Source organism: Haemaphysalis longicornis, unplaced genomic scaffold, assembly GCF_048455015.1.
Source record: "Haemaphysalis longicornis isolate Haplotype H1 unplaced genomic scaffold, Haemaphysalis longicornis Haplotype H1 scaffold_32, whole genome shotgun sequence".
NCBI lineage: Eukaryota > Metazoa > Arthropoda > Arachnida > Ixodida > Ixodidae > Haemaphysalis > Haemaphysalis longicornis.
In genome coordinates, this window is record NW_027526343.1 from 2,174,040 (window position 1) to 2,199,473 (window position 25,434).

Here is a 25,434-nt window from a genome sequence, read left to right on the forward strand (position 1 = left end):
CTAACCAGGATCTAACTGAGCTAACCAGGAGCTAACTGAGCTAAGCAGTGGTCCCGGGTTCGAATCCTGGACCAGGACGAATTTTTCTTCAACTGCGAAGTTTCCGAGAAAGCTGTATAGCTTTCCTTTGTAGCCGTATGGCTGCGTTTAGGTGGATGTCAAACTATCCTTTACAGAAACTTACTCCACCTTGGGGATTTCCCCTAAATCTGGTCGATTAAAACCATGCTGGTTAGGTATAAGGACGTTTTGTACAGAACTTGATAAGACTTTGTGAAGCGCTGTCTCAAACAGCTTGGAGCAGGCACAAAGGAGAGAAACAGCCCTATAATTTGTTGCGTCAGACGTCGGGCCTGTCTTTAAAATTGGACGCACTCGAGAGATTTTCCACGTGCGCGGGAAGACGTTTGTTTTTAGACAATTATTGAATATAGAAGTTAGAACAGGTACAAAAATATTGCCATAGGTTTTAACAATGGCCGGAGGGATTCCGTCAGGGCCACATGACAAAGATGGTTTCATGCGCTTTAGGCTCTCAAGAACCAGCTTTTCGTGTAATAGTATAAGGCTTGGGCCTTCTATATGGTTTAACAAAACGTTCATTACCGTCTCATCGCGCTGGCCATATGTAGCGCTAAATTGCTGCGCAAAATAGTTGGCGACGTCATGAACCTGTTCCCCAGAGGAATTAACCAGGCTGATGCGATTACAAGAGTTGTTTTGACGAGACCGGATATACTTCCAAAATTTTGCAGGCTGGGAATTCATGCTGCTCTCCACGGAATCTAGATAGGAGCGGTGGTCACGCTCATATAGACTTTTACATATTTTTCGGTTAGAGCGAAATTCCTCCTTCCATTTAGCAAGTCCAGTGCTCTTTGACTTTCTGTGGGCGCGGTCCTTTAATTTAAGCGCGGTACGAAGTTCTGCGGAGAACCAATAGGGGTACTTTGAGCGGCTGGGCTTGAACTTGGGGATAAACTTGTCCATACCGCTTTTGACAACCTCAGTGAACCGCTCGACCTGCGCATCACAATCAGGAAGATCTTGAATTGCAGACCAATCAAATGTACAAAAGAAGTCATACAAGCCAATGTAGTCCCCACGAGCATAGCAGTAGCAAGATAATTCGTTATTCTTCGACGAGACAGTACGGCGTTGAAAAGAGATTGGAGTAGAAACTAAAAACGGAGGATGAAACTTGTCGGGTTTAACAAGAGAAATACCAGACCTCGATACTCGTGCATTCTGAATGTTTGAAAAGCAGAGGTCTAAGATGTTGCCGGAGCTATTTTTGATCTTATTAAGTTGCATCATGGATGTAAAGGCTACGAAGTCTAATAGCATGCTGGATTTCTGTTGCACATAATAGTTGTAGTGTTGAAGAGTAAGGCTATCCCATTGCACACCAGGTGTATTGAAATCACCCAGAATAACATGCTGATGGTTTTGGTGAGATGCGAATACTTGTTCTATAGATGTAAGAACCTGATTGAACGATGAAGGAGCAATATCCGGAGGAATATAGAGTGCCCCCAGTAAAAGCATCTCACCTCCATTTAGTCGTATATCTAGCCAGACAGACTCGTGGTCGCCCTCCAGTTCATGACGCCGCACAAGTACTGTCAACCGCAACTAACACCCCCCTCCCTTTTGCTTAACCCCACCAAAATCCCTATCTTTACGAAATACTTGGTAGTTTGGTGGAAAATAATCCGAAGAGCTAATATCACCGCAGAGCCAGGTTTCGGAAATAACAATAACCTGAATACTTGAAGAAACTAAATTTGAGAAAAATTCAGACGCTTTGGTGCGAAGACCGCGAGCATTCTGATAATAGACGTCTATTCTATTTATCCCTTTGGTCATCTTACGCGACATCGGTAGTAAGTATCATCTCCGGAAGCAGCTTTCCTCGGAACGGTTTAAAAAGACAATCCTTAGGCCACAAGGAGGGATCTGCCAGACGCTGAGACGAGTCCTCGTTTACAGTCACGCAGAAGGAAGAATAGGAGTCGTACTTTGTCTTCAGCCGCTGGCACGATAAAGGTGTGACGTCCACGGACGATAAGTGCGCGGTCAGTTGCGCAGAGGTGGTGCAGGGAGATAGCTTCGAAACAAAGATGCGCCTCGGGTGCTTCGGTCGCTGCACAACGGAGATTAGAGTTGTGTCTGCTGCGCCTACACACGCCGCACTCACGTTCTTTTTGTTGGACTTCACCGAGTCGGTGCGAGGAGTCGCACCGGATGGGGGACCTAGTAGGGGAGAAGGCGAAGACGTTGTCGACCCTGGCATCGGCTGGTCGGGCGCAGTGTCCGCCACCGCCCCGTTCGTATTCGCCACAGCACCGGCAAACGTTGAAGAGGGCTCACGCCGTAGAGAAGCTGCCGCCGCCGTCCCATTGAGCATGGGCGTCGAAGGGGGGGAAGGCACAGGAAGAAAGGAACCGGCACGTCGCGACAGCTCTCCGCGCAGGCTGCGAACCTCCGCTCGCAGCGAAGCAATTACGTCTGCCTGCTGGGCGAAAGCGCGGGCATTGTCCCTGCACAGGCGCTCGTTCCCCTCTCGCAGCTTCGCCACCTCGTCCGTCAGGAAAGAGATCCCCTCGAGGGCGTTGAGAAGCATGCGTTGGAGACCGGCAGAGTCTTCAAGGTCACCCAAACAGGGGGTGCTTTTCTGTGTAAGGAGTGGTTGCGACGAGGGAGGCAATCGTTGGCTCTCTTCGCCGGAGTCGATGCTAGGCCTACCCGCGGCATCCAACGCCGAACACTTACACAGACCACACTGGAAAGGTTGCTCACCGGTCAACAAAGATTGTAGCTCCTCATCCGGTAGCTGAATACACTTGATGTGAGCACGTTTTTGGCATGATGCACATCGAAAGAACTTCTGCTTTCCGTAAAAAACAGAGCAGCACAGCACACAGACGTCAGTGCTAGGCGCATGGCGCCTAGCACGGACGTGCTAGGCGCCATCTAATACTAATACTACTAATAATAATAATAGTATAATATTAATAATAATAATATATTATTCTTATTATTATCATGATTTTTATTATTATTATTTTCATTAATCTGAGTGAGAATCCAAAAGTGGGTATACGACGTTGAGATATCATGGCTCTGGCTAAGTCATAGCTGGAAGCCTCCGTGCATTCGTACCGAATTGTTTGGAAGCGCGCAAGCTTCCGCACATCTGTGGAATGATAGGGAATTACTGAATATACTTGTCCTCTCCGTAGTCGTCGTGCGGAAGCATGGATTGGGAAGAGTTGTAGGCTTTATGTTAAAGCTGAGTTTAAATGTGTATTTTAGTGTTTCCTCGCTGAGGTCTGTTCTATGACAACTGAATCTACGGAAGAAGTCAATCTCTGTTCTATGACAACTGAATCTACGGCAGAAGTCTATGTCACGATCTTGTTGTGCATCAGCGATTAGGGTGAGCCTGTCTCCGGTTGCTTTGGTTAAACCCTCTTTCAAGGCGTTCACATTCGTGTCGTAGATTCTTGCTTGCTTTTGTGTTTTGGCCTGCCATTTAAAGCCATGACTTTGTACAGATTTTCCGCAATGGCTTATTTCTACGGTCTATGAAAACAAGTAAAAAGCGCAAATACCAAATCCTGATAAAACAGTTGAATGGTGACGGAGTTTTTATCTGCACTCTTAGCAGTACCTTTGCTTACGATTTTTGTTAGTGCAGTTGGTATAACCTACGTGTATCACGTTTTGAATGTGAAATTTGGTTGGATGTTAAAGCGTGTACTTGTCCTTCGCGTCCTTCTCAATTTTTGCCGCTTAAGGGTGTTCACCATATATAGAAACTGCATTTGGGGGAGAGGTAGCTTCCTGCACAAAAGATTTCGCAGTTGGAAAACGCGGTCAAACGAAGAGCTAGGTCGGGGCGACGCGGCCATCAAACACCCGCAGCTGTATGCAACTTCCGCGCTCACCATTGCACCGCACTACACCCAGACGCGGAGTGAACAGCGCAGTGAACTCGCGGAGAGTGGCGTGAAGCCCGCACTGATCGAGAGCTCGGCTTATGCGCCGATGTACATATTAAACGCGTATGCTTTTTTATGTAGGCGCTCAACTTTTCTCCTGTACTTCTCTTCGCCCTTCCCCCGCGCCTAGAAAGAAGCGAACCCGCCGCGGTGGCTCAGTCGCTAAGGCGTTGCGCTGCTGAGCACGAGGTTGCGGGTTCGATTCCCGGCCGCGGCGGCCGCTTTTACGATGGAGGCGAAAAGCAAAAACGCCCGTGTGTACGAGATTTAGGCGCACGTTAAAGATCCCCAGGTGGTCAAAATTAATCCGGAGCCCTCCACTACGGCGCGCCTCATCGCCTGCGTTGCGTCGGCGCGTTAAAGGCAACAATCAACCAATAGAAAGGGGCGAGCAATTACTTGCTTGAAAGCAAGCGCAGGCTTGATTTTGGCTGAGCTTGGAGGTCATAATTGCTCCTGTTTAATGTACTTTGGGTGTCAGGGCCCTAGTCAGGCAGCTTGTTGCCTTTAGCCCTCTCATCCTAGACAATGTATGTCTGAACGAAATCGGAAGTAAATAAATAAAAATAAATAAATATTGACGGAACCAGCCTTCGTCTTCGTTTTTACCTCGAGGAATAGAGCGTTCCGTCTAAAACATTTATAAGTAGTGAATATTTGATCACGGGCGGTGATTTGTATTTGCGAACATGCCCTTGTCTAACAGGCCCACCATATTCATTTCGGCAGTCCCCAATTCCGCAGTCTTAGGATAAAGCACAAGTGGTTTGCGGAAGGTTGGCTTGATTGTAATAATTTTATTTTGTGTACCTTTTAAATTTTCCGTATATGTTGTGGCCGTATTTACATAGAAAAGAGTTTATGCGACTCTGCGCATAAAAGCAGCGCCCAATATTGTCTGACTGTTCTAGGAGGATGTGATGTCAATGGCACAAACTGTATTATATTTGATTTTGTGTACCTTTTAGATTTTACGTATATGTTGGTGCTCCATTGATATGAAAAACTGTTTATGCGACTCAGCACATAAAAGCAAGCCCAATATTGCCTGTCTGCTCTAGGAGGATGTGATGTCAATGGCACAAACTTCCGGAATGGCATTACTTCACTTGTGCCCGGGTGTGGGCTCGTTGATTGCGACAGCAAAACATTAGAAGTCACAGAAGTGCAGTAAGTATATCTACACGCATCATGACATAGCATTCAGTGCGTGCTCCGGGGTAGTGATCCTCCGTGATTAAAGTTTTGACGTCATTGTTTCAACTAAATTGATTTAGTTCGCTAAGGTACCGTTGCTTTTAGTAGCAGAGAATCAACAATGCTGTATGATTTTAAGGCTGCAGAAATTGTTTAAAGGTGGCTTACCGCGGTATTACAGCGACCAATGCACTGTAATTCTATTCAAAATATCACAGTTCTGTGGCGAATCTTAGCTTAGGCGGAACACACCGGTTGCAGTTCCCTCGTAATCCTTAAAATATTAGAGTCCTTTCGCTCTGCGAAGCTGGCAGCCTTGTCGAAATGCTATGCTGGGGTACAGACGACCTAATAAACCTCGTTAAATCAAACTCGGTAAGTAAATCATACAGGTCAATAGACCTGACGCAATGGTGTCCGCACAACTCTGTATTTTAAGGGGAAAAATATAGAAAATATACCCCGACAGTAACCACACAGTTGAATTTGAACGAGGAGCCCTTCGCTTACACCACAAATCGGCGATAGAAGTCGTCCCACAGTGAGCACTATGCAATCGAAAGGAATACCTAACTCGCTTACACCACAACTCGGCGACAGAAGTCGTCCCACAGTGAGCGCTATGCAATTGAAAGCAATACCCAACTCGCTTACACTGCAACTAGGCGATAGAAGTCGTCCCACAGTGAGCGCTATGCAATCGGAAGTAATACCAAACTTACTACAGATGCTTAACAACCACAGAGAAGCACAAGCAGGCGCGCACATAGCGGGAAGTGCTAATATAGTGCCCTTGTCGGGTGCTGCCACCGCACGGCAGCGCAATAGCGGTTCAGCACGTGCAATAACTGGTTTTCGGTTGCACAGCTTAATCCCTTACCTCCATGGAGGAACAAATTTTAGGAGGTAGCATGACGTCAGGAGGTCCAGCTTTGGGAAGCCAATCTACTCTGCAACCGCGTCCATTTTCGTCGGTTTCCTCCCGCGCAGTGCGTCATGGAACCTTCACCTTTTTGTGGCCGGCGGTAGCATTTATAGCCTCCGCCTGGCTGCCGGTGGCGGTGAAGTAGAGTGGCGTCGCCGAAAGCGTCGTACGAAATTTCGCTACAGTGTGGCAGTTCCAGCCTCGTATCGTAAACTACTGCCCCGGTCGCTGTTCAAAGCGAGGCCAGACTTAGATCGCATGCTGAGGAAGCATCTCAACGAGCGGCGATACGAATTTGACTTTTGACGTTGGATCGCTCGAACCACGATCGGATTTGCTCCAACGCGCGGCCATGAACATTCACAAGCACGGAGCGGCGCACGGCTGGGTGGTGTTTGACGGGTGTGGTGTGACGACTGCGTTTTGCATTCTGCTTGGAGTTATCGCGCCACCTTTGTTTATATCACAGCGATGTAACGAGCCTTCTCTCAGCTACGAGATGGTGCGAAAACGTAGGTTGGTTTCGCTCGACTGCGCACAAGCGTATGTTCGCATTATTGGTGCTACGGCGGGGTGGCAGGTTGTATGTACCACATTGTCGTAATGACGTCTGTGGCAAGTTTTTATGTTTTTTAGTGCATTCGTCAATAAAAGGGGAAGATGCACTGATTTTGGGGGCAGGCGTATGATGAGCGGATCATTCTCGGCTGCAAGTTGCAGGTAGTACGCGGGATGGTTATTCGAGGTTGTTCGATGCCATCACAATCCGCGCGATACGTATATGTCGAAAACAACGCATACGAGATTGCGCATGGGAGGGACCGTGAGGAGTACTATACTGAATGCAGCAGTGACAATAAACGGTTGATTACATAGAATAGGACTTTAGCGGCGAATTGCAAATAATAAAATGATGAGAACTAAGGCGGGTTCTTATCCCTGCAACAAGCCACAGCCGGATTCCGTTGTTCTAGCTGAAGCTAGAGCCGGGGGAAGCTGCCCGTCAGCAGAATGCTGTAGCAAATGCTATAGCAACCACCGCGCGAGGAACAAGGGGTTATGCACCCGGAACTGAAGGAGTGGAGTTGAGCATTCATGCTCTTGGAAAGCACTCGAACTTTTGAGTGGTTTTTGTGAACGTTGTATGTCTTCAGTGCTCCCGTCAATGGCTATGCTGTGGAAGTGGGTGTGTTTTGTAAAATAAAATACAAGGTTCGGATGTACGACGTCGGATCCAAAAGCTCAGTACATACAATTGCTTTTTGAAGAAGGCTTTAACCTCTACCAGCCAACGGTTCTTTCACGTCATGCGGGACGAGGGACTCCCAACAAGGCTGCGGAGCGAAGCGCGGTTTTCACTCACGGTCGACAGTGTAGGTGGCGCGGCAAATTTAGCCAGCATACCCCGCCCGCTCACGAAGGCAGGCGCATTGCCGCGATTGGCGTTGTCGGCTGCTTTAGCGACGGTTGTTTTGGGCCTGTTCAGACGCAGCTTCGCGTCCAATTTGCGCTTCCTTCGTACGGCTTGATGAAATTGTTCGATAGCACCTCCTGGGTAACCCGGAAACGACGGAAGTAAGTGTTCGTACGGCAAATATGCGGTAAAGATTGGGATGTAAGGCACCAAAACAAAACGTACAGACCTTATTGTGGAAAACACGGAGTCCTGGCGCTTTCCCCACTACTCACTGCCCGCTGCCGGGTCTAGAAGGGGGTTCCCTCTCTTCTCCGGAGGCCGCGCCCTCTCCCCGCCACGGCGAGGGCATGTCGCGGCATTGGAGCGCCGGACCCCTCACGTGACCGGGTTGTCGGTGGCCCCCGAGGGCCTGTCTGGGTTCGCTGGACGAAGAAAGAGTCTCTGGTGTTCGAGCGAGCGGCCACGACAGACGTGAGTACCGGAGGACCCGCTTTTTTAAAGTGCGACGCTGAGAGGAGCATCTCTTGCCGGCGGCCCTGTCCTACGTCCGTCGTCGTCGTCGTCCGCGTCTGCACAGCTGCGTCTCTCCTCTGCTCACCCCTCTCCTCTCTCCGATAACGAAAATTCTTGCCCTATGTCTGCGGGCGCGTGGCGCAGCGCACTCTCACTCTGCCGGTGGGCGGCGCTGCGCGCGGCCCTGTGCGCTGTGCGCAAGTGCTGTACTCTCTCTCTCCGCGGTCTTCTCTCCTTCGGGTGCGCTGCGCGCCGCTGCCGTGCGTGAGAAGCGTGCTGACGACGCCGAGCTCCGGCGACGTGAAGCAGCCTATCAACATCTCTCATTATGCCCAAAATTACACCTGCATCCCCTCGCGCGGAACCCAACGATGTGATTGAAACGCAATTCATGTTCACTGCACGTTTCACGCAATTCGACTATCGACCCAACGGAAACACCCAAAGGAACCCCCTTCAGCGTCGCATCACACCAGGGTTCCCGCGAGGGGAGGTAAGCGCAATACTTTCCTTTGTTTGCCCCCATTGCGCCTTTCTCCTGATTTTTGCCGGTCGGCTGGATCAGGACGAGGGAGGAGTCGACAACGTTATTGGAGCGCCAATAAACGCGACCTTGGCCGTTCTGATGTGTCTTGTGTGTTCCTTCCTGTTCCTTGTCGCTACGTCAGTCGGCGGTCTGTGGCGGAGTTCAGTGGAGTTAGCCTTGCGGCCGAGTCTCGAGGGTCGAGCTTGATCGCCGTGAGAACCCTGGTCCCTACGATATATAGACATCTGGCCGCTAAACAAACACTACCTTTTGCACACTGCTTGCCACGAGTAGAACTCCGTTTTCTGAGTTGGTGAATTCAAATTCCGTTCATCTAACAGGTATTACATAAGGGGAAAGGAGCAACTAGTTCCGATAAGTAGAGATTATAAGAGTTCTCTCAGCTTTCTCGCCATTCTCAAACTTACTAAACTAACTAGTTTGCATCGGCCCCCGCACGGGGCACCTTGAGAATTCATGGTGATGGTGAGCAGCGACACCGCGGACCCCGAGCTACTATTATGAAACCGGGTGTTTCCACCACACTCTTCCTGGAAGCGATGAATTCTTCGCGATGGAAGTGCGTTTTGGCTGCTTCGCACCTGCAATAAACTGTCAGAAGACAGGTAGACCCTTTGGGATTTGCACAACAAAGAAGTTGATCTGTCAGAAAGGAGCGCAAAGGGCAGCGATTCAAGAAGACGCAACCCCTTTCCCTGGCAAGGTTGCAGGCTCAACCTAGTGGTTCTGGCGGTTTTTCCGGACGTCCACGCATACCCTCTTGGGGGTAACGACTGTTTATACTGTGGCAATATTTTTACTAGAGTTTGTTCTCCGACCCATCCGTAAAAATTTGAGTTGTTGCATTGTAAAATTTGTTAATGTGTGCAAGTGTCCTCTGAGGTAGGCTAATTTGAGGCAATTGCTTTTTTGAATCAATTCCAGGTATAAATGTTTTTATCCAAAGGGGCAACATCTCAGAGCAGTTCTTTGGGAATTTTTATTCCATCAGCTGGGAAAGCCCTATCATACCGGCTTGAGCGACCGACTTCGTCCACGTCCGCTTAGCTTCATCGGATAAAAGAAGCCATCCGATACATTCTTCGCCAGCCTTCGAAACAGTGGACAATTTTTTGCGATTCCAAGGCAGCTCTTCAGACACTGCAACGCGCTAGCTGCTTCAGCCTTCATGAACATGCCCAGCGAGAAGTGAAGTATCTCCACCCTCTCGCATTCGTCTCTAGACATCGTGTGACACTACAGTGGCTCCCAGGCCACTGTGGCATTTTGAGAAACCAGAAAGCGGATGAGGCTGCCCGCATGGGCAGTGCAGTGAAATCTCAATGTACCGAAATTCAGGGAAGCGCAGAAAATTGCTCGTTATTCTGAAAAGTTGTTGTAGCGATAATCGCAAAATGTAAGTCAAAAAATGTTATTTCAAAGACTAAAACGACCTACGTGCACAGCAGTGTATCTTTGAAGTAATTTTTCACATAAATGCGCAAGTGATCATGAAGGAATTCACGTTTGTTTAAAGCAGTTTCTTCTGGGGAGTGCATCACAGGCTTTCTGGGACGAAGAACTCCAACTCGTCCACATTCCTGGGTACTGCCTCAGTGGCCATGCGGTTTTTGCCCGGAAATGTGCGGACTTCTCGTTTGCTGTCCAGCACATCCGCAGTCGTCCCGTGCTCGTTGCAGTCTTCGAGTGCTGCCGCGGCACCCTCACGTCGTTCATGTCTTTCTCGCTGCTTTCTTCAACCTGAACGCTCACTCTCTGGAGAATGTGCTCTGTTGCCAGCTCCGCTTATGTCCGTGAAGATGCAGCAAGCCGCCCGAGCAGCTTCGGAACGTAGATAATCTTGGGGTGCGGCGCCAATAGCACGGCCGCGGCTTCCTGGACGGAAGTGGCCACCCATGCCATGATCGATTTTTTTTCTTCCCCTCACCTTCTTTTTCGCCTCTCGCGCATTCGCTCGCGCACTCCGCGGAGCAAGTTGCAAACGTCCTCTTCTGCGCTGCTTTTTTGCCGTGTCCCCTACTGGCATACCGTTCTGGTTGCCAAGATTGTTTAACGGAAATCTAAAAATATCCGGCCTCGAAGATATGAGTACGTACTACTGACGTGTTGTTAACATGGCGCGGAACTAAATCAAGGAAACTTTATTTTGAAAGGTTCGCTGTTCTGAAGTACGTCGTAGTGAAATAATTTTACATTAAAACTATAAGCAGTCGGCGTGGGAGTTCCTCAATGCTCGTTAATCTGAAAACTTCGTTTACGTGGCGTTCGTTGTACCGAGATTTGACTGTAGTTTTGGCTGAAAGAAACCGCTTATGGTCCCTTCCGGAGTTTCATCAGACCTTTCTATATTGCATAGACCTGTACATGAGAATGAGGCGGCCGGAACGACTACCCCGCCGATTGGAGATACTGTACCACCGACTGCGCCTTAAGGCAGCGTCTACAAATTTGTTTCTTTATTGTATAGGCCAGAATTCCAGCCCTTATTGTGACAACTGTGGCTCACCCAAAACCATCGAACATATATTACTAGAGTGTTCTGCTTATGCAGAATCAAGGGGCCGTTTTCAGCAACGAATTGAATGTCTCCAACCTGGACCATTACCACTGAGCTCGATGCATGGACCGTTCCACTCGCCATCCTCCCATCGCAAAGCCCTGTCTTAATTAATTGAGTACCTCGAGGACATTGGCGTCGCTACAACATTGTACCATCTCCCTAGCCTGTACAGTCAACTTTTTATTCGGCGCCCTTAAACAGCACTCTACTCATTTTTAATTTGTATTTTTGTGTTTTTTTATTTTTATTCTTTTCTTCTTGTCTTCTAATCGTCTTCTTCCATCTAATTCCTCTGTTTCCTTCTCCCCCTTCCGCAGAGTAGCATGTCAGCGAATTTCTGCTGCAAACCTCTCTGCATTCTCTGTAATAAAGAGTCTCTCTGTCTGTCTATCTCTCTCTCTCTCCCTCTCTCTCTCTTGTTCTCTGAACCAGGAAGCTGGTTTTCTGCCCCTAAGCATTACTCGTATCCTTCGATCCATGGCCCATTGAGCCGACCTAAATTTGCCTTGAAGCTTGGTGAAAGGCGATGGTTTCACTCCTGGGGGCATCAATGACCATCGGACTGGTTGCATACTGTTGTTTCGGTGGTAGCAGCAGCTTACTTTTTATTTGGGATTGCTTACCGAGTGCACCCCAACACATTTCTGTTTAGCGCTGGATGCCTTATTTGAGGCCGGAGGAAGCACGAACAACCTCTCCGTGCTCATTTTTGTTAGTTCAAAAATTTTCTCCTTGGCATAGCGCAGCGGAGGAGCGTATGGTTGTGTCTATTGAAACTTGTCGTACTCAGCAAAAAAGCCGAAGGGCCGAAAGGTATATGGCCCAATAAGCAAGCTTCTTGGTGGGCCGGTCAGCCTGGTCACACATGATGATGGATACCTGTGAATGATTCTGCGGTGAAACAATATAAGAAAGTGGGGCCAATGGGGCCTGTCGATACGGTTTCCTGGTGTGACTGGTGGCTGATATGAAAGCCTCAACGACACGCATCCTCCATAGCACCATATCATTGCGGTGGGTGAAAATAATGTTGGAGGTTTTATCCAGGCCGTGGAATAACTTCCGGTGTGAAGCGCCAAAGTTCTTCATCGGTGGCTTAATTATAAAGAATGGAAAGAAAGTGCAGTGTTACTGTTGGCAGTGGATGTATTTTGGGTGGTATACGTGTCGCCGGGTCCACCTGTTCCCTGCAGAAGTTGACGTCCTAAGGACCCAGGTGATCCTCAGTCTGAAGGCAAGTTTTGCTGCCTTTTCGTGGATTGCTTGTATTGTATGTACTTGATGAAGTACTGCCCGTGCGGCCTGCATTGTGGCCGTCAAAACACAACAGGATGTGATTGCTGTAGCCTTAAGCAGTTCTAGGCAGACTTGTCAAGGCGTCGGAAATTTTTTCGGGCTCAGCCCGTCTTGACAAGGGCCTCTGAGTGGTGTAGTAGTGACAGTTTTCCGAAACCTGCAGTCGAGGTTCACGAGTTATCTGGGTACGCGGCGCCGCAAAACACAGGCGTTGACGTAAAAGGCAACTTGTTTAGCATTAGGTGCAAATTTTGGTTCAACAAGTATAGATCGGCCCAAGGCTTGCAGTCCGTAATCAGTATTGTGGTTCAAAAAGGGAGCTGACGGCCTCTCATATTGGAGGCCAATAATACAACCTTAAGGCACCACAGACAACTATATCTTCTGTTTAAAAGAGCGTGTCTATCACCGCTGGTGGACCAGCATATGTGTTTCGTTAGGTCCAGTTTCTTTATGCAGTCTGCAGATCGGTGTTAAATGAAAAAGGCAAGTGTGGATTCTCAGTGCTTTCCACCCTTTCCACCCTTGTCAACCACTGGAATTGACTCGCTTATGCGAAACTCGATTGTAGGTTTGACTGAACGAGAAGCCCAGCCACCTTTGTGTGAGCGCGTCCCGCTTTCCTAGATATCTTCCGAACGAGGTGCAACAGTTCAAGGCCGCGATGGCGGGATTTCAGGAGTCAAGGCGTTTCTCAGCCGTAGGCCGCAACATACAGACCAAGAATTCCGTGAAAATTAACTGCTGTTACTGGATCGCAATAAAGCATACAAAATGGCGTGATTTCGCAGCCTACATCGAGCCTCAGACTACATCGAGCCGCGACTGCAATTGTCTTATCTCGGGAGAGGGTAAGACTACTGGTTTGCAACACGGGTCTACATTAGTCAAAACACTCTGCTTGGCATTCGATGGCATTCGCTCGTGCTTGGCATTCAATGTCTAAAAGGGCCGACCAGATGTTGACGTCATCCGTATCGATGAGGCATTTCAGATTTATCAAAGCCCCTACACTCCAAGCAAATGTGTGAAGTGTGAGGTTGAGTAATGTGGGGGTAAAGACCGTGCCTTGCGGTACGACGTGGCACGTGTAAAAAAGAGCCTGTTGTCTTTCCTGAGACGCTGATTGAAAGTGACCGGCGGATTAAGAAAGGTCTGCTAAAGCCCGCCACAGGCATCGGGCACCCATGGCAGCGTAGTATATGGGGAATTGCTCAATTAAAAATGTGTATGCTTTCCTGAGACCAGGGCAAGAATTCAGCGAATAAGACAACTGCTTCCTCCGGTCGGTACCGATACTTAGAACGCCTTGAGGCCTGTTTTGGTGCCAATGTGAGGCCCGAATCCACTTAAAGCACGCTGATACCGTCTCATGACCTGAAGCCACCACCTGAGCCTTTATGCTGATGACAAACGCTTCTACAAGCTGCATAGAGTGAGGGAAATAGGCCGTAGGTGCTGAGCGTACCTGGTGGTTTTCTTGCATACAGTACGCCAATAGCTTTTGTATGCTCCCATGATTTGGTTTTCGATTAAGTCGTCCAAGAAATATTCATAACTGTTGGAACCACGTGAAAGGAGTCATCTGTGCGTTCTTAAATGCTCAGCATGGACACTATAAGGACCTGGTACCTTATGCGCGCCCGCCACGTCGATGGCTGCCAACAAATTCATCATGCGAAGGTCCAACACCCCTTCAGTTTTTACATCTTCAACAGCCCTCAATAACAGCACGATCTGATGATTGAAGTTGCAGATGGTCAGTGCTCTCTCCGAAAGCTTGCAAGAGAAAACCCGTAAGTGCGGCATTCATGTTAGGTAATTACACGGGATCTTGGCCTTCTCCGATGACGGTTGGCGGGCAGCCGTCAGTTCCGCGCCACGGCGGACTGCCCATAAGCGGAAATATTAAACCTCAGAGGTTCGGTGGGCAGGGCTAGTTAGTATTGATCAGATTAACCATCAGACCATAGATCAGATTTAACAGCTGGCGTATTGCGGGCTTCATCTATCCTGGAAATGTGCAATGGCGTGTTCAGTGCGCCTTGAATGACGGAACCTGTGTGAACAGTCTCGTGTTCGTGGAGTAATGAAAGTTGTGACCGGAACTACTCGCTAATAAGGACTTGGCATTCTCAACAAAGTACAAACAGTGGTGCTGCAGAAAGATCAATATCTATGGGGTGATGATCGCCGGACCAGCGAAGAGGGTCCAAGTGCCATGATTGAGTACTGTGTCCGAAGAACCAACAGAGTTCCTGAAACTAAGACGGTGGTCTGTTGTGGGCTTTCCGACAGGTACGTCATTGAACGTCATTAAGAAGTTCAAAATTCGCCCCATAAAGTGTGACGTATACCAGCTGCCACCTGGAACTCTTCCTTGGGTAACCAAAGGATCCGCGCAGCGAATTAGTCTCCAGCTACAAGTATCGGTACTCCAGGGAAGTTGTGCGGTATATGTTGAAGCGTGCCTACCCGAATGTGAATAATATCGCCAGTACTTAACGCAGCGTAGTACAGCACAGGGCGCTGTCGCTTTTAGCACTTGGTGAGACTACGTCGTGCCTCCCAAATCCTTAAGAGTTTCGGTTCAACAACTGAGGTGTAACAGGGGAGAGCCTTGGTTTTGGCTGCTGAGTGGTGAACAGGTTAGGAAGAATTTCATCTTCTTCAGGCGTCCCATGTAGTAAGGCGTGCCGCCCCCAGCTGAGCTCTATACATGTGGTTTGTAATTGCTCTTAGTATAAGCTCGTCATCAGATCCACAGTTTTCCTTCGGGAGAACCACGAGACCACTAGGAAGCCCAAAAGAAAATGAAAGATCTGGGGTAGAACTGCTGCTGACGCTTACAGTGGTGATCTCGCTAAGGGTGAACACAGGAGCGCGTGGCCGCCGGTACGGTCAGAGCAGCCTACCATGCCCAGCACGCGCCATCACGCATACGCTGTGCGTGCAGAGCCAGGCTGTGCTATTGGCACGCGCGCAGCTTCATCGGAGCGTCTTCGCGTCGTGTGCTATGTTTATCGCGCGTGTAGCGGTGGATGTATCAGCCACTGTGTGAATGAGTGAAAACTAGAATCCACATGAAAATGTTTCCGTGGGAGCGGTAATTCGTTCTTCAGCTCTAATACAATGGTTTCCGCACAGCAGTGTAACTCGTCCACTTGTTTGAAACAGACTCAATCGAAAGATTTCGCAGATTTTAGCAGCAGTTTATTTTTGCAAGTGCTTACAAAAAGTATGTTAAATGCACATAGAAGCACCCAATTGAAGGGTTCGAAAATGGTAACTCAAAGGTGGCGCAGGCGCTACGACTTCATTCAATATACGGGAGAACACTATCATCCTTTACTTTTTATATTTGGGCGTTTTTATGCAAGGATCCAAGAATCGCGGTTCAAAGCAAGGTACCATTAGCTGACGAGACGCAACATAGCAGACGACGAGCAGGCGCTCCGATGACAATATGCGCGCGCTGAAAGCAAAATATCGCTCGGCACGCACAACGCGTGCGTGATGGTTTGGGCTTGTCACGGTAGACTGTTCTGATTGTACCGGCGGCCACGCACTCCCGTGTTCGCCCTTAGTGAGATCACCACTGTACAAATTCGGGTTGGTGAATAAGGCTAGTTGAGCAGCAGTAAATTAACTTCGTCGATACCAATGGCCAGAAGGGAGCCTTGCTGGTTTTTGTAGTGCTAGCTGCAGGCAGGATTACTGCATTGAAATCTCCTACAGGAAAAAGAGGTCTGTTTTTGGCGATTTTGAAGACATCATTGGTAGTGGCATTATTGTCTGGTGATTTTTGGTTTGGATGACATGTTGAGTCTGAAAACGCTGCACTTGGTTTTGGCGGACGGGGAGAGAAGCACCACAAAGGTGTTGTTACATCTGTGCTGCCGTGTGATGAGGAACAGCTTATGTGACTCTATTGACCCAGGTTAATGTTGGGTACGTGTCGATGGACCCATACGATATGCACACAGGTAATTTAAGGCAGGTGTTGGCTTTTTAATGTTTTAATAGCTGGTTTTTGGTCGAGGACACAAGGGAACTGACTGAGAGCAGCACTTCTCTGTTGGATGTCTCTACAATTCCAGTGGAGTACGGTAGTTAAGGTCGCTTGAGGCCACGTCGGATGCATCCGGCAGGGTGAAGGAGAGTATTGCATCGGAGTTATGGGCGTAAGGCAGAACTATTCTGTAGGCGCAACTCAAGTTTTCACTGGGGTGTTCGGTGCGAAGAGTGCTGAGGTCATAGGTGTTGTCTGGGGATCATGTAGTGTGGTTGCGAATGGTGATTTCATTTCAGAGGGCACATTGATCAGCCTGTAGACATTGAAGTTGCTGTTGAGGCTATGATTTGCTAGGCGGTTAAGTTGAATTTCTGAGTTATTCCACGTAGATGGCTCGTGAGCCGGGATGGCATATAATGAATTTGGGGAAGGGCCATTGATTTTGAATTTTTGGGCGGAGCAGCGGAGTTAGGGGAATTGAGGTGGCAGGAAGAAGATTAGGTTTCTTGTGTTTCCCATCAAGACAACTTTCAGAGCTTTCAAGGGCCTCAAGAGGGGCCTGAAGAGACGTAATTATGCAGTTTGTTCCTCAAGGACACCGGTTAGTTTTTTTGCACTCCATGCAGGGTGTTGGCATTTGTGTAGCTTTGGTAGGATTCGGTGGGAAAGATTGGAGTTGAGCTGTGGGAGAAGCCATCTGAGCCCAGCTTACTTGTGCCGGCCGGTACAGTTGATCCACAGGTGACTTGGTGCATAATGTCCACATAGACTTGCTTCTGGAACGGCAGTGTTTCCGTGCAGCAAGCGTAGATGAATGGCCTCGTGAGCGAATGCTATGTGGCGATAGGTCATGCGGGTTCCTGGGTGATTCACTTCGTTCCTTGCAGAGTCGTCGTTGGAGAGCGAATGGTTCAGCGTAGCGTTTTGTGCACCCAAGAGTCCCAGAGAGATGGGAGCCGCCACAGAGGCTGCACCTAGAGTGTGTGTCAATAGTCAGGAAAATTCCATTGGGCACTAGGAAGACAATGGCAGGTTTTGTCTTACTGGTACGACGGTCCTGCTAAGCGGCTAGGTAGCGTCAAGTACGTGGGAAAAGCTCTGGTAGCCCGTCAGAAAGACCTTTCGAAAATTCCATTTTCATATGTAGCAGACATCGGTAAGGCACTTTTCTGGGCTACTTGGTACATGTATAACCTAGGCTAGAATAGTTACCCTGCGAAGGATGTACAAAACATGGACGGAGACTAGAAAACACCACACGAAGGGCAAAACACAATTATCAGCTGTTCATTTTTCGAATGCTTTCTGTGGCTGTGCATAACAGGAAAGAAAAACTCAGACATAAACTCCTGCGCCCCTCCGTGTCACGACGACGATGGTTGAACGCGAACTTTTCTCTTGGCGAATTCTTTGGTTGTCCAACGAGTTTAGTGAGTTTCGACGACGTCGAAATGGAGCACGGTGGTAAACGCGGCTTTTGAAACACGAAGGACCCATCTCGATTCTGGCTACTGAAGCGTAATTTTGGTTTCACTTCACCCACGATCATTCATCATCATCGTCAGAGAAAATTCGCACTTTTTTTAGGGCGTTTTCGGGTTAGAGATGCCATCGTTTAAAACACTAAACGTCTGCTACAAAAGAATGGGAGGGAGTAGGGGGTGAGGCTTAAGAACACAGTAAAACACAAAGCCAGCCCACTGAGGTAAACAAGTGAAATTTCAGCGACGGAGCCTTTAGATTCCTTTGGGTACGTGCAGTTACATCAGCCAATCCACGTCCTTTAGAAACGCAATCACCAACGTGTTGAACGACAATAATGGTGTCCTCACGACTGAACCGCATGCGCGTGATATTGAAATTTGTGCCTCCGTAATATCCCTCTCTTGGTCTTTTGGTAATATGATTAAAGCATCGGTCTGTTGATGCAAAACCTGGCATCCACACACTTTACAGTGCGCGGCCTAGTTTTAGGTCTGCTAATCAGCGCACACGAGAACCGCGGCTCCCTGGTCAATGTGATTATGGATATATCTATTTATCCCACATGGCTACAGGTCCGAAGATGCTGTAAATAACAATTACGCAGCATACTAGAAGTTTTGTTTAGTACCTTGCATCACATATATTTTTAGGCGCCGTTGTTCTATCTCCCTTTAGGTTTTATTGTCGCTGAGAAGACCCCAAACATGTCGCGTTTTGCTCTTACCGTCTATAAATTATATATAACCGTATATATATTATCCAAATATTGTGTATGTAGCTGAGCACGGTCGGCGATTTTCCCCCCGTTCTCTGTTCCATTGTTTGTATCCCGACGTAGAATTTCCAGTAACCGAGGAGGTGGCTTTGGTTTGTATATTAGGAGCTCCGTAACTTTTGAACCATGTCATTTGCTGAGTTCCTCTGTGCGTTCTGACGCTGAAATTTTCTTTGTTGAGCTAGAGGACATAGTTTTAGGAGTCGTGTACAAGGCACCTCAGACTGACCGCAGCCTTTTCTTTGATGACAAAGAAACGGTGTTTGCTCTGCTCACGGAGAACAATAAACGAGCCGTTATATTGGGCGATACAAACATCGATATTTTAGGCAGTTTCATTCAAGAATACACAGACCTCCTCGATTCGTATGGTTTATATTTGTAGTTCAACGCCAACCAGAATAACGGTAACAAGTGCCACGTGCATTGATCATATCTTGTGTAACTTTGCCCCGGAATGTTTTTTGTCTGGTGTACACGATACCACTATTGCTGATCACCTGGGTGTTGCCCTTCTGTACGGTATGAATAATACGCACCAAGAACGAAGAATTAACGCTGAATATGTCACTCGAAATCATTTTACTAAAGCAACAACGCTATTGTCCCAGTACAGTTTTAAGGCATTTAGCCCTATGACTGCTGATGAGCATTGCCATCTTCTGACCGAACAAATTCAAGCCGTACCTTAAGAGGGCCGTGAAATCAGCCGTAAAAATATTATACTCATCCAATCTGGCCTTGGATGACAGAAGCGGTTCTAGAAGCGATAAAATTTCATTTTGTGACCACTGGCATCAAAAAATGAAACAAAACAGAGGAAATTCTTACTATTCTTTTGTTATAAGAAGCATAGAAATAAAGCTATGGCCATGATGCGTAGACAGAAAGAGCAGTTTTACTATACTCGAATTAATCAGTCAGCAGGAAACAGCAAACTTTGGGCAACCATAAAATCCATCATTCGACCTAGCGTTCCCAAGAGAATGCTACCCGATCTAGACTGTTCAGCTGATTTCCATGCCTTAACTGAAAATTTTAACAACCACTTCTGAGCTGTCGGCACGAACTTGATAGCCGAGATGCGTGATACTGAATGCCTTTACCTGCCTCTGTCGCACGAGTTATCTTTCGCTTTCTGGTGCATAACACGCGAATAAGTTATATCAACTGCCAAACTGCTGGACTCTGGTAAGGCTACTGGAATCGATGCCATTCCGGTATCTATCCTTAAAAACAACATTAATACTCTGGCCCCCCCTTTGGTTTCGCTTTTCAGAAAGGCATTCCTTACTGGTGTGTATTCCGATGTTTGAAAGTCGCTCGTGCTGTTCAATATACAAAGCTGGGGAGCTTAATGACTACGGTTATTACAGGCCAATTTCTGTTCTTATTTGCATTAATACTTTATTTGAAAAGCTGATAGCCAAGCAAGTACGGCAGTTTCTTAATAAAAATGGCATAATTTCACCCCATCAGCATTGGTTTCAAGATACTAAGTCTACTACATAGGCAATAATTTGTGTTTCTGATTTATTTAATGAGGGCCTTAACAACAGGGAATATCCAGTCGTTATTTTTTGGACATCAAAAAAGCATTCGATATCGTTACAACGATATGGCATTAGGGGTGTGGCTCTCGAGGTCTTCAAAAGTGACCTCAGCTGTCGCCAACAAGCAGTAAATATAGGCCAACATACCTCTAGCTTAAAACAAACATGGGAGTACCCCTGTGGTCAGTATTAGGGCCCTTATTATCTACACTGTACATAAACGACCTGCCTGATTGTCTAGGTAGTGGCCAGGCTCTTATGTACGGCGATGACACTGCAATATTAGTAAGATCGAAATCGTTGTTAGATGCCGAGTGCATTTTCAACAACGAACTAGAAAATGTTCACAAATGGTTTGTGTCTAACAAACTGACACTGAACACCTCCAAAACGAAATATATTTTGTTCTGGTCTCCATATAAAGCCCACAAAACTATACCAATCACAGTTCGCATACGCTATACCGAAATTGGTCGTGTTGAGACAGTGTCCTACTTGGGAGTGATTCTCGACAAACCGTTTGACTGGAGGCCACACATAAACAATTTTAGAAAAAAACTATCTTGTGCTTGTTTCATTCTGGCCAAAAGTCGACGCCACTTCGATTTTCAAACAATGCGCATTGTATATTTTTCTATATTTCACTCACACTTGTCATACGTCAATGAAGCATAGGGATTCACTTAGAGCACGTATATTGCAGCAATTTTGCGCCTCCAAAAAAGAGCGTACGGATAATTAATTCTGTAGCAAATTACTAACCGTCGAAACCATTGTTTTTTCACAGTAAGATAATGCCGGTGATAGTGCTGCGTGACTACCGTTCAGTCATTTAATTGCATAACATCATTTATAACAGCTTGCCATTCGCAGCGACAATGCTTAGGAAATGTAACATAAATAGTCGTTCTGCTTCAAGCAAATATTTAATACCACCTATACACAATATATACTCTCAGCGGCGATTGCAGAAGATTTGGAACGAGCTTCGTTGTACAGTCATCTTGTGTTTAAATCAACGTGCTTGTAATGTCACAAAGTATTTGAGCGCTTATTTTTTATCTTCCTTGTCCTAAAATCACACTCATTCTTTGATACGGCGAGCTGATCATCGTTATGTAATGCAATATTCTTGTAATATTCCCTGTATTTTTCGGGGTTTTTTTTGTGTAAAATATTTTTTCAAGTGTTCTTTTGTATCGTAAGACTTTAACTACTGATTCCTAATCGTTCTGTTTTACTTTATTTTGTGTGCTGTGCTGTTCGCAAGTTATTTTTACCGTTGCACCTTTTTATTGAATTGCTTTACGCGTGTTGGTACTCCCCTATCTCAATTTCTATGTTTTGAATGGGTCCATAACTAGCTTAAGGCTAAGGACCCAGACACTGCTGTTTCTATTTTGTAGATATGAAAGCTGCACAATAATAAACAACTTCAAACTTCAAAACACCCTTAAGCACTACTTCGGATTGGGCAGAACTTGTGTAAAAAACACGTTAGATCTTCAATGTGCCCACTGTTTACAGAGGCTGTCTTCTGTTCAGTGAAAACAGGACTTTTTTGAAAGCTTGAAGGAAACAACATGCAGCAATGACTTTCGTTGGAAGCATTGAGTGTCCTCCCACCCCTTCCCTCCACGTGGCCTTCAACCACCCCTCTTTGTAACTGTTCATTTGTTCCTTGTCTGTTTGGTAAGAGTCCAAAGGAAGCATTGGTTGCTTCACCCCGCCCCCCACCCCCCCGAGGTTTGTACCATTGTACGTTTTTATTTGTGTCTTGTTTTCTTTGTGTTTTAACGTGTCTCCTCAAGCCTTTGCAGCTCAAGCATTCCAGCCTAATTAAGCAATGTAGAAAAATTAGTAGCAAGACTGGAGCCATATAAGATATTAGTACTGTAGTGAAGATTCTGTTTGTCGGGTTCGTCGCCTATAGCGAGAATAGGCTCTTCAATTTCAATCATAACTGAGCAAAACATAGGATATTCAATCGAGCGGTCAGTAAGCAAAGACCTTACTATGACGCCTTTTGTAACACAAGCCGCCAAACTACAATTTATTTTTTTCTTCAATCATTTGGGTCCTGTAAAATAATTTAAGGTTTGTACATTTTTTTTGCAGGTGTGATATCAAGAAGCCTCCTCCAGGCTGTGAGTTAGCCCTTCCTACAGGGACAGATTTTCCGGATTGCTGCCCTGATCCTATCTGCTGAACAAATAAATTTTCGTCGTTATACAGGCCTCCCTGCTGAACGGTGTGTTACAAGTTATAACAAGGGGGCTGGGCGATACCCATATTGTTTATTTACTATATTTATCCCGTAATGTGCTCTTCAACAAAATATAACAGTATATGTCTCGAAGAAGTTTCCATTTCGTATTCAGTACATATGATCGTAGATATCACAAATCGCAGTGCGTTGCATGCACATCTGCAGACTCTAAAACTAGGTAGTCATGTTGCTTTCTGAGCTGACGTTGCGCTGCCGTGAAGTAAACAATAAAGGTTCGTTGAAATGGTTTTAATCTCACGCCTCTCAACACAGCCACAAAGCCGTTTCCAAGCGGAAATATAAAACAGGCACTTAAACAACATACATTTACAGGTATGCGTCTTTTCCATAATACGCCCTTTTTGAATTATGGACAGAGTGATGGCCCAGAGTAACCCCATCGCACAGAAAGCACTCGGGCGTGTAAACCGAAAGTGGGAAAACAGGCATCTCTTAAATGCGGACCAGAGGACCAGTAAGACATAACCTGAATCCAATAATGACGTTTACTATTACACAGAGTTGTCTCAATTGTCTCCCCTTCCTGTGCCACCATAACATACAGCTCTATCGACAGAGCGCAATCTGAACCCGGCCATTATGTGGCGGGGCCGCGGCAGTTCGGCTCGCTCGCGGCTGTGTCAATTTCTCGGGAGGCGACCTCAGTATGCCGGGAGGAACCGGCAGGGTCCAGTGCAGGCCCCCTGCGGGATTCCGGGAAGGCACCGAAACAATGGGGAGTGCAGCCCCGTGCTCGCAGATGAGGCGTGGTATCGGGGGCCCAAGAAAAAAAGAACCTATAGGGACAGCGGAGGAGCAAATGTGCGCGATAGTACAATGGTCTGGCGAACTCTTCCAAGGGGGTGTGAGCGTGAGCTTGCGGGAGCCGATTAAGAGATTTATCGAAGTCGCTGGGGAGGGTCAGTGGGTGACGGGATTATAGCGGAAGTCCGTCGGTAGGCTTGTAGCAAGACTACCAGCGCCTTTTCTGCAGGGTGGAGTTCGCCTCTTCACCGCAGGTCACAAGACAAACAAGACTCCTCCCCCTAGGCCACGAAAAGAGTTAGCGACTACCCCGGTGAAACCTGCTTTTCTCCACCGGTACCTTTTGACTCTCAGGGTTAGGATGTAGGCTTCCCCCTATAGGAGCGTTTATTTTGTAGTTTACTGCTTGCGTACTTCCTATTGTTTTTTCGTTGCGTATGTATGTGAAGTTTTGCGGATGTGTGTTTTATTTTTTGCTGCGTGCGCAGTTAACACCGAGCATTAGCCGCCCAGCGTGCACGTGGTTCTCATTCTACAGCGTCTCAAGTTTAGTGCCTGCGCGCAGAAGAACGATATCCGCACGAAGGCTTTTTTCCCTCTTCTCTTTTTCTTGTCAAGCGTTGGCTGACCCCATGTGATCTTGTCTTATTCATGCAGTAAAAATATTTTCTTTAAACCGTACTTGTGGGCCCCTGTGAACTCTCAGTCACTCCAGCAACTTCAGCACACGTGCACGGACGGGCCGGCCACCCTGCAAAAATGAATGACTTGTCACGCCTCATTGTTCGTGTGAGTGGGCAAAGGGGGTCGTGGCATCTTAGAAACACGTTTTCTAATAACGTAAACGGCGCCGCTTTGCAATGAGTCTCCTCTTTTAAATATTTCTTGGCACAAACATGCAGAAATATTTTTCTTACAAATATCTTCATGTTACATCTGACCTATCATGGAAAGTGCACAATTTATTCTTCATCAATAAATTTAACGCCATGCTTTCTTAATTAGGACGCAGGTTTCGTTCCCTCCCTTCTTAGCTCAAACTTCATTTTTGCAAAACCGTCATCTGCTCACAAATTCAATGTGTCTCATCTCTACGAGAGAAAGTGTTTATCAAACGGATAATATTTACAGCGCGAAGTTTTGCCTCTCGACCGAAAGCACAGGTGTTGCCCGGTGATCGAAAAGCATTGAAATGCCAGTCAGTGAAAAGTCAATGGAATATTAGGAATGTGATAACCCGCGAGTAAAGGGCTATGTACAGACCATATACACATAGATGGAGGTTGTATAAAGGCTATTTGGATACGCACTCGCACACGCACACACACCCAAAATGAAGAAAGGAAACAGGGAGTCTATGGTGGATGGGATTTGGCAGTGACAGTTCATGTACGGGTGTTGATGCCTGATTCCTCGAGGTAAAAGAGGAGCAGGGTGAAGGACTCTCGGAGAAGCATGCGGGGTCCCAGATGACGCAGGATGTCCTCTGCAGTGCTTCAGGGTAGCCGCAACCACCAGGGCGTAGGCACTAGTTTTTCCTGGGCACCAGCGTACGCAGGGCAGGAGTAGAGGGCGTGATCCAATGTCTTAGGATCGAGGCATTGGGACAGGTGAGTATGGCCTTGTGACACTGCCTGTGGAAGTGCGCTGCTGGGCTCCTGCAACGGTGCGGAGGAGTTGGAGGAGGGACCGCTCTGTGTGGGCTATCCCACTGGTTGGAAGGAGCCGCGGAGCCTCACCTGGGGCCACTCGTTTGCAGGGGGGGCGGGCTGCCACCTCTCGCCTGCTGAGGTCCAAGGCAACATCATAGCGCACCAGCGACATGGAAAGTGGGGCCATTGTGGAGTGGTGGACTGCTTCCGCTAAATCGTCCGCAGCCTCGTTCCCCGGTAAGTCAACGTGGGGAGGAAGCCACTGCAGTCGGAGGTTGCAGCCTTACCCCTGTAGGTCGCGCAGCTTGGGAGCTAGGGATATCTTGATGTGACCACTTCGCTCCCCTGCCCACATGCCGCCATCAGGGGAAGTAGCGCAGATGGTGGCCGCTAGTGGTGGATCTTCTAGTAGCAGGTGCGCGTCTAAGTTTATTCCTGCCAGTTGGGCCACTGTGGAG

General features: G+C 47.5%; 1 protein-coding gene across 1 annotated transcript in view; it reads right to left on the reverse strand.

The window, feature by feature from the left end:
• The window catches only part of LOC144177830 (uncharacterized), a 102,954-nt gene extending 77,806 nt beyond the window's left edge, over nucleotides 1–25,148 (reverse strand). Inside the window, exons 1-2 of the mRNA XM_077705409.1 lie at nucleotides 25,064–25,148; nucleotides 2,201–2,646 (exon numbers count right to left, since the gene is read on the reverse strand). Of these exons, the coding sequence (XP_077561535.1) occupies nucleotides 2,201–2,646; nucleotides 25,064–25,148 (531 nt within the window). The remainder of the gene's footprint in view (nucleotides 1–2,200; nucleotides 2,647–25,063) is intronic.
• Nucleotides 25,149–25,434: the final 286 nt, after the last annotated feature.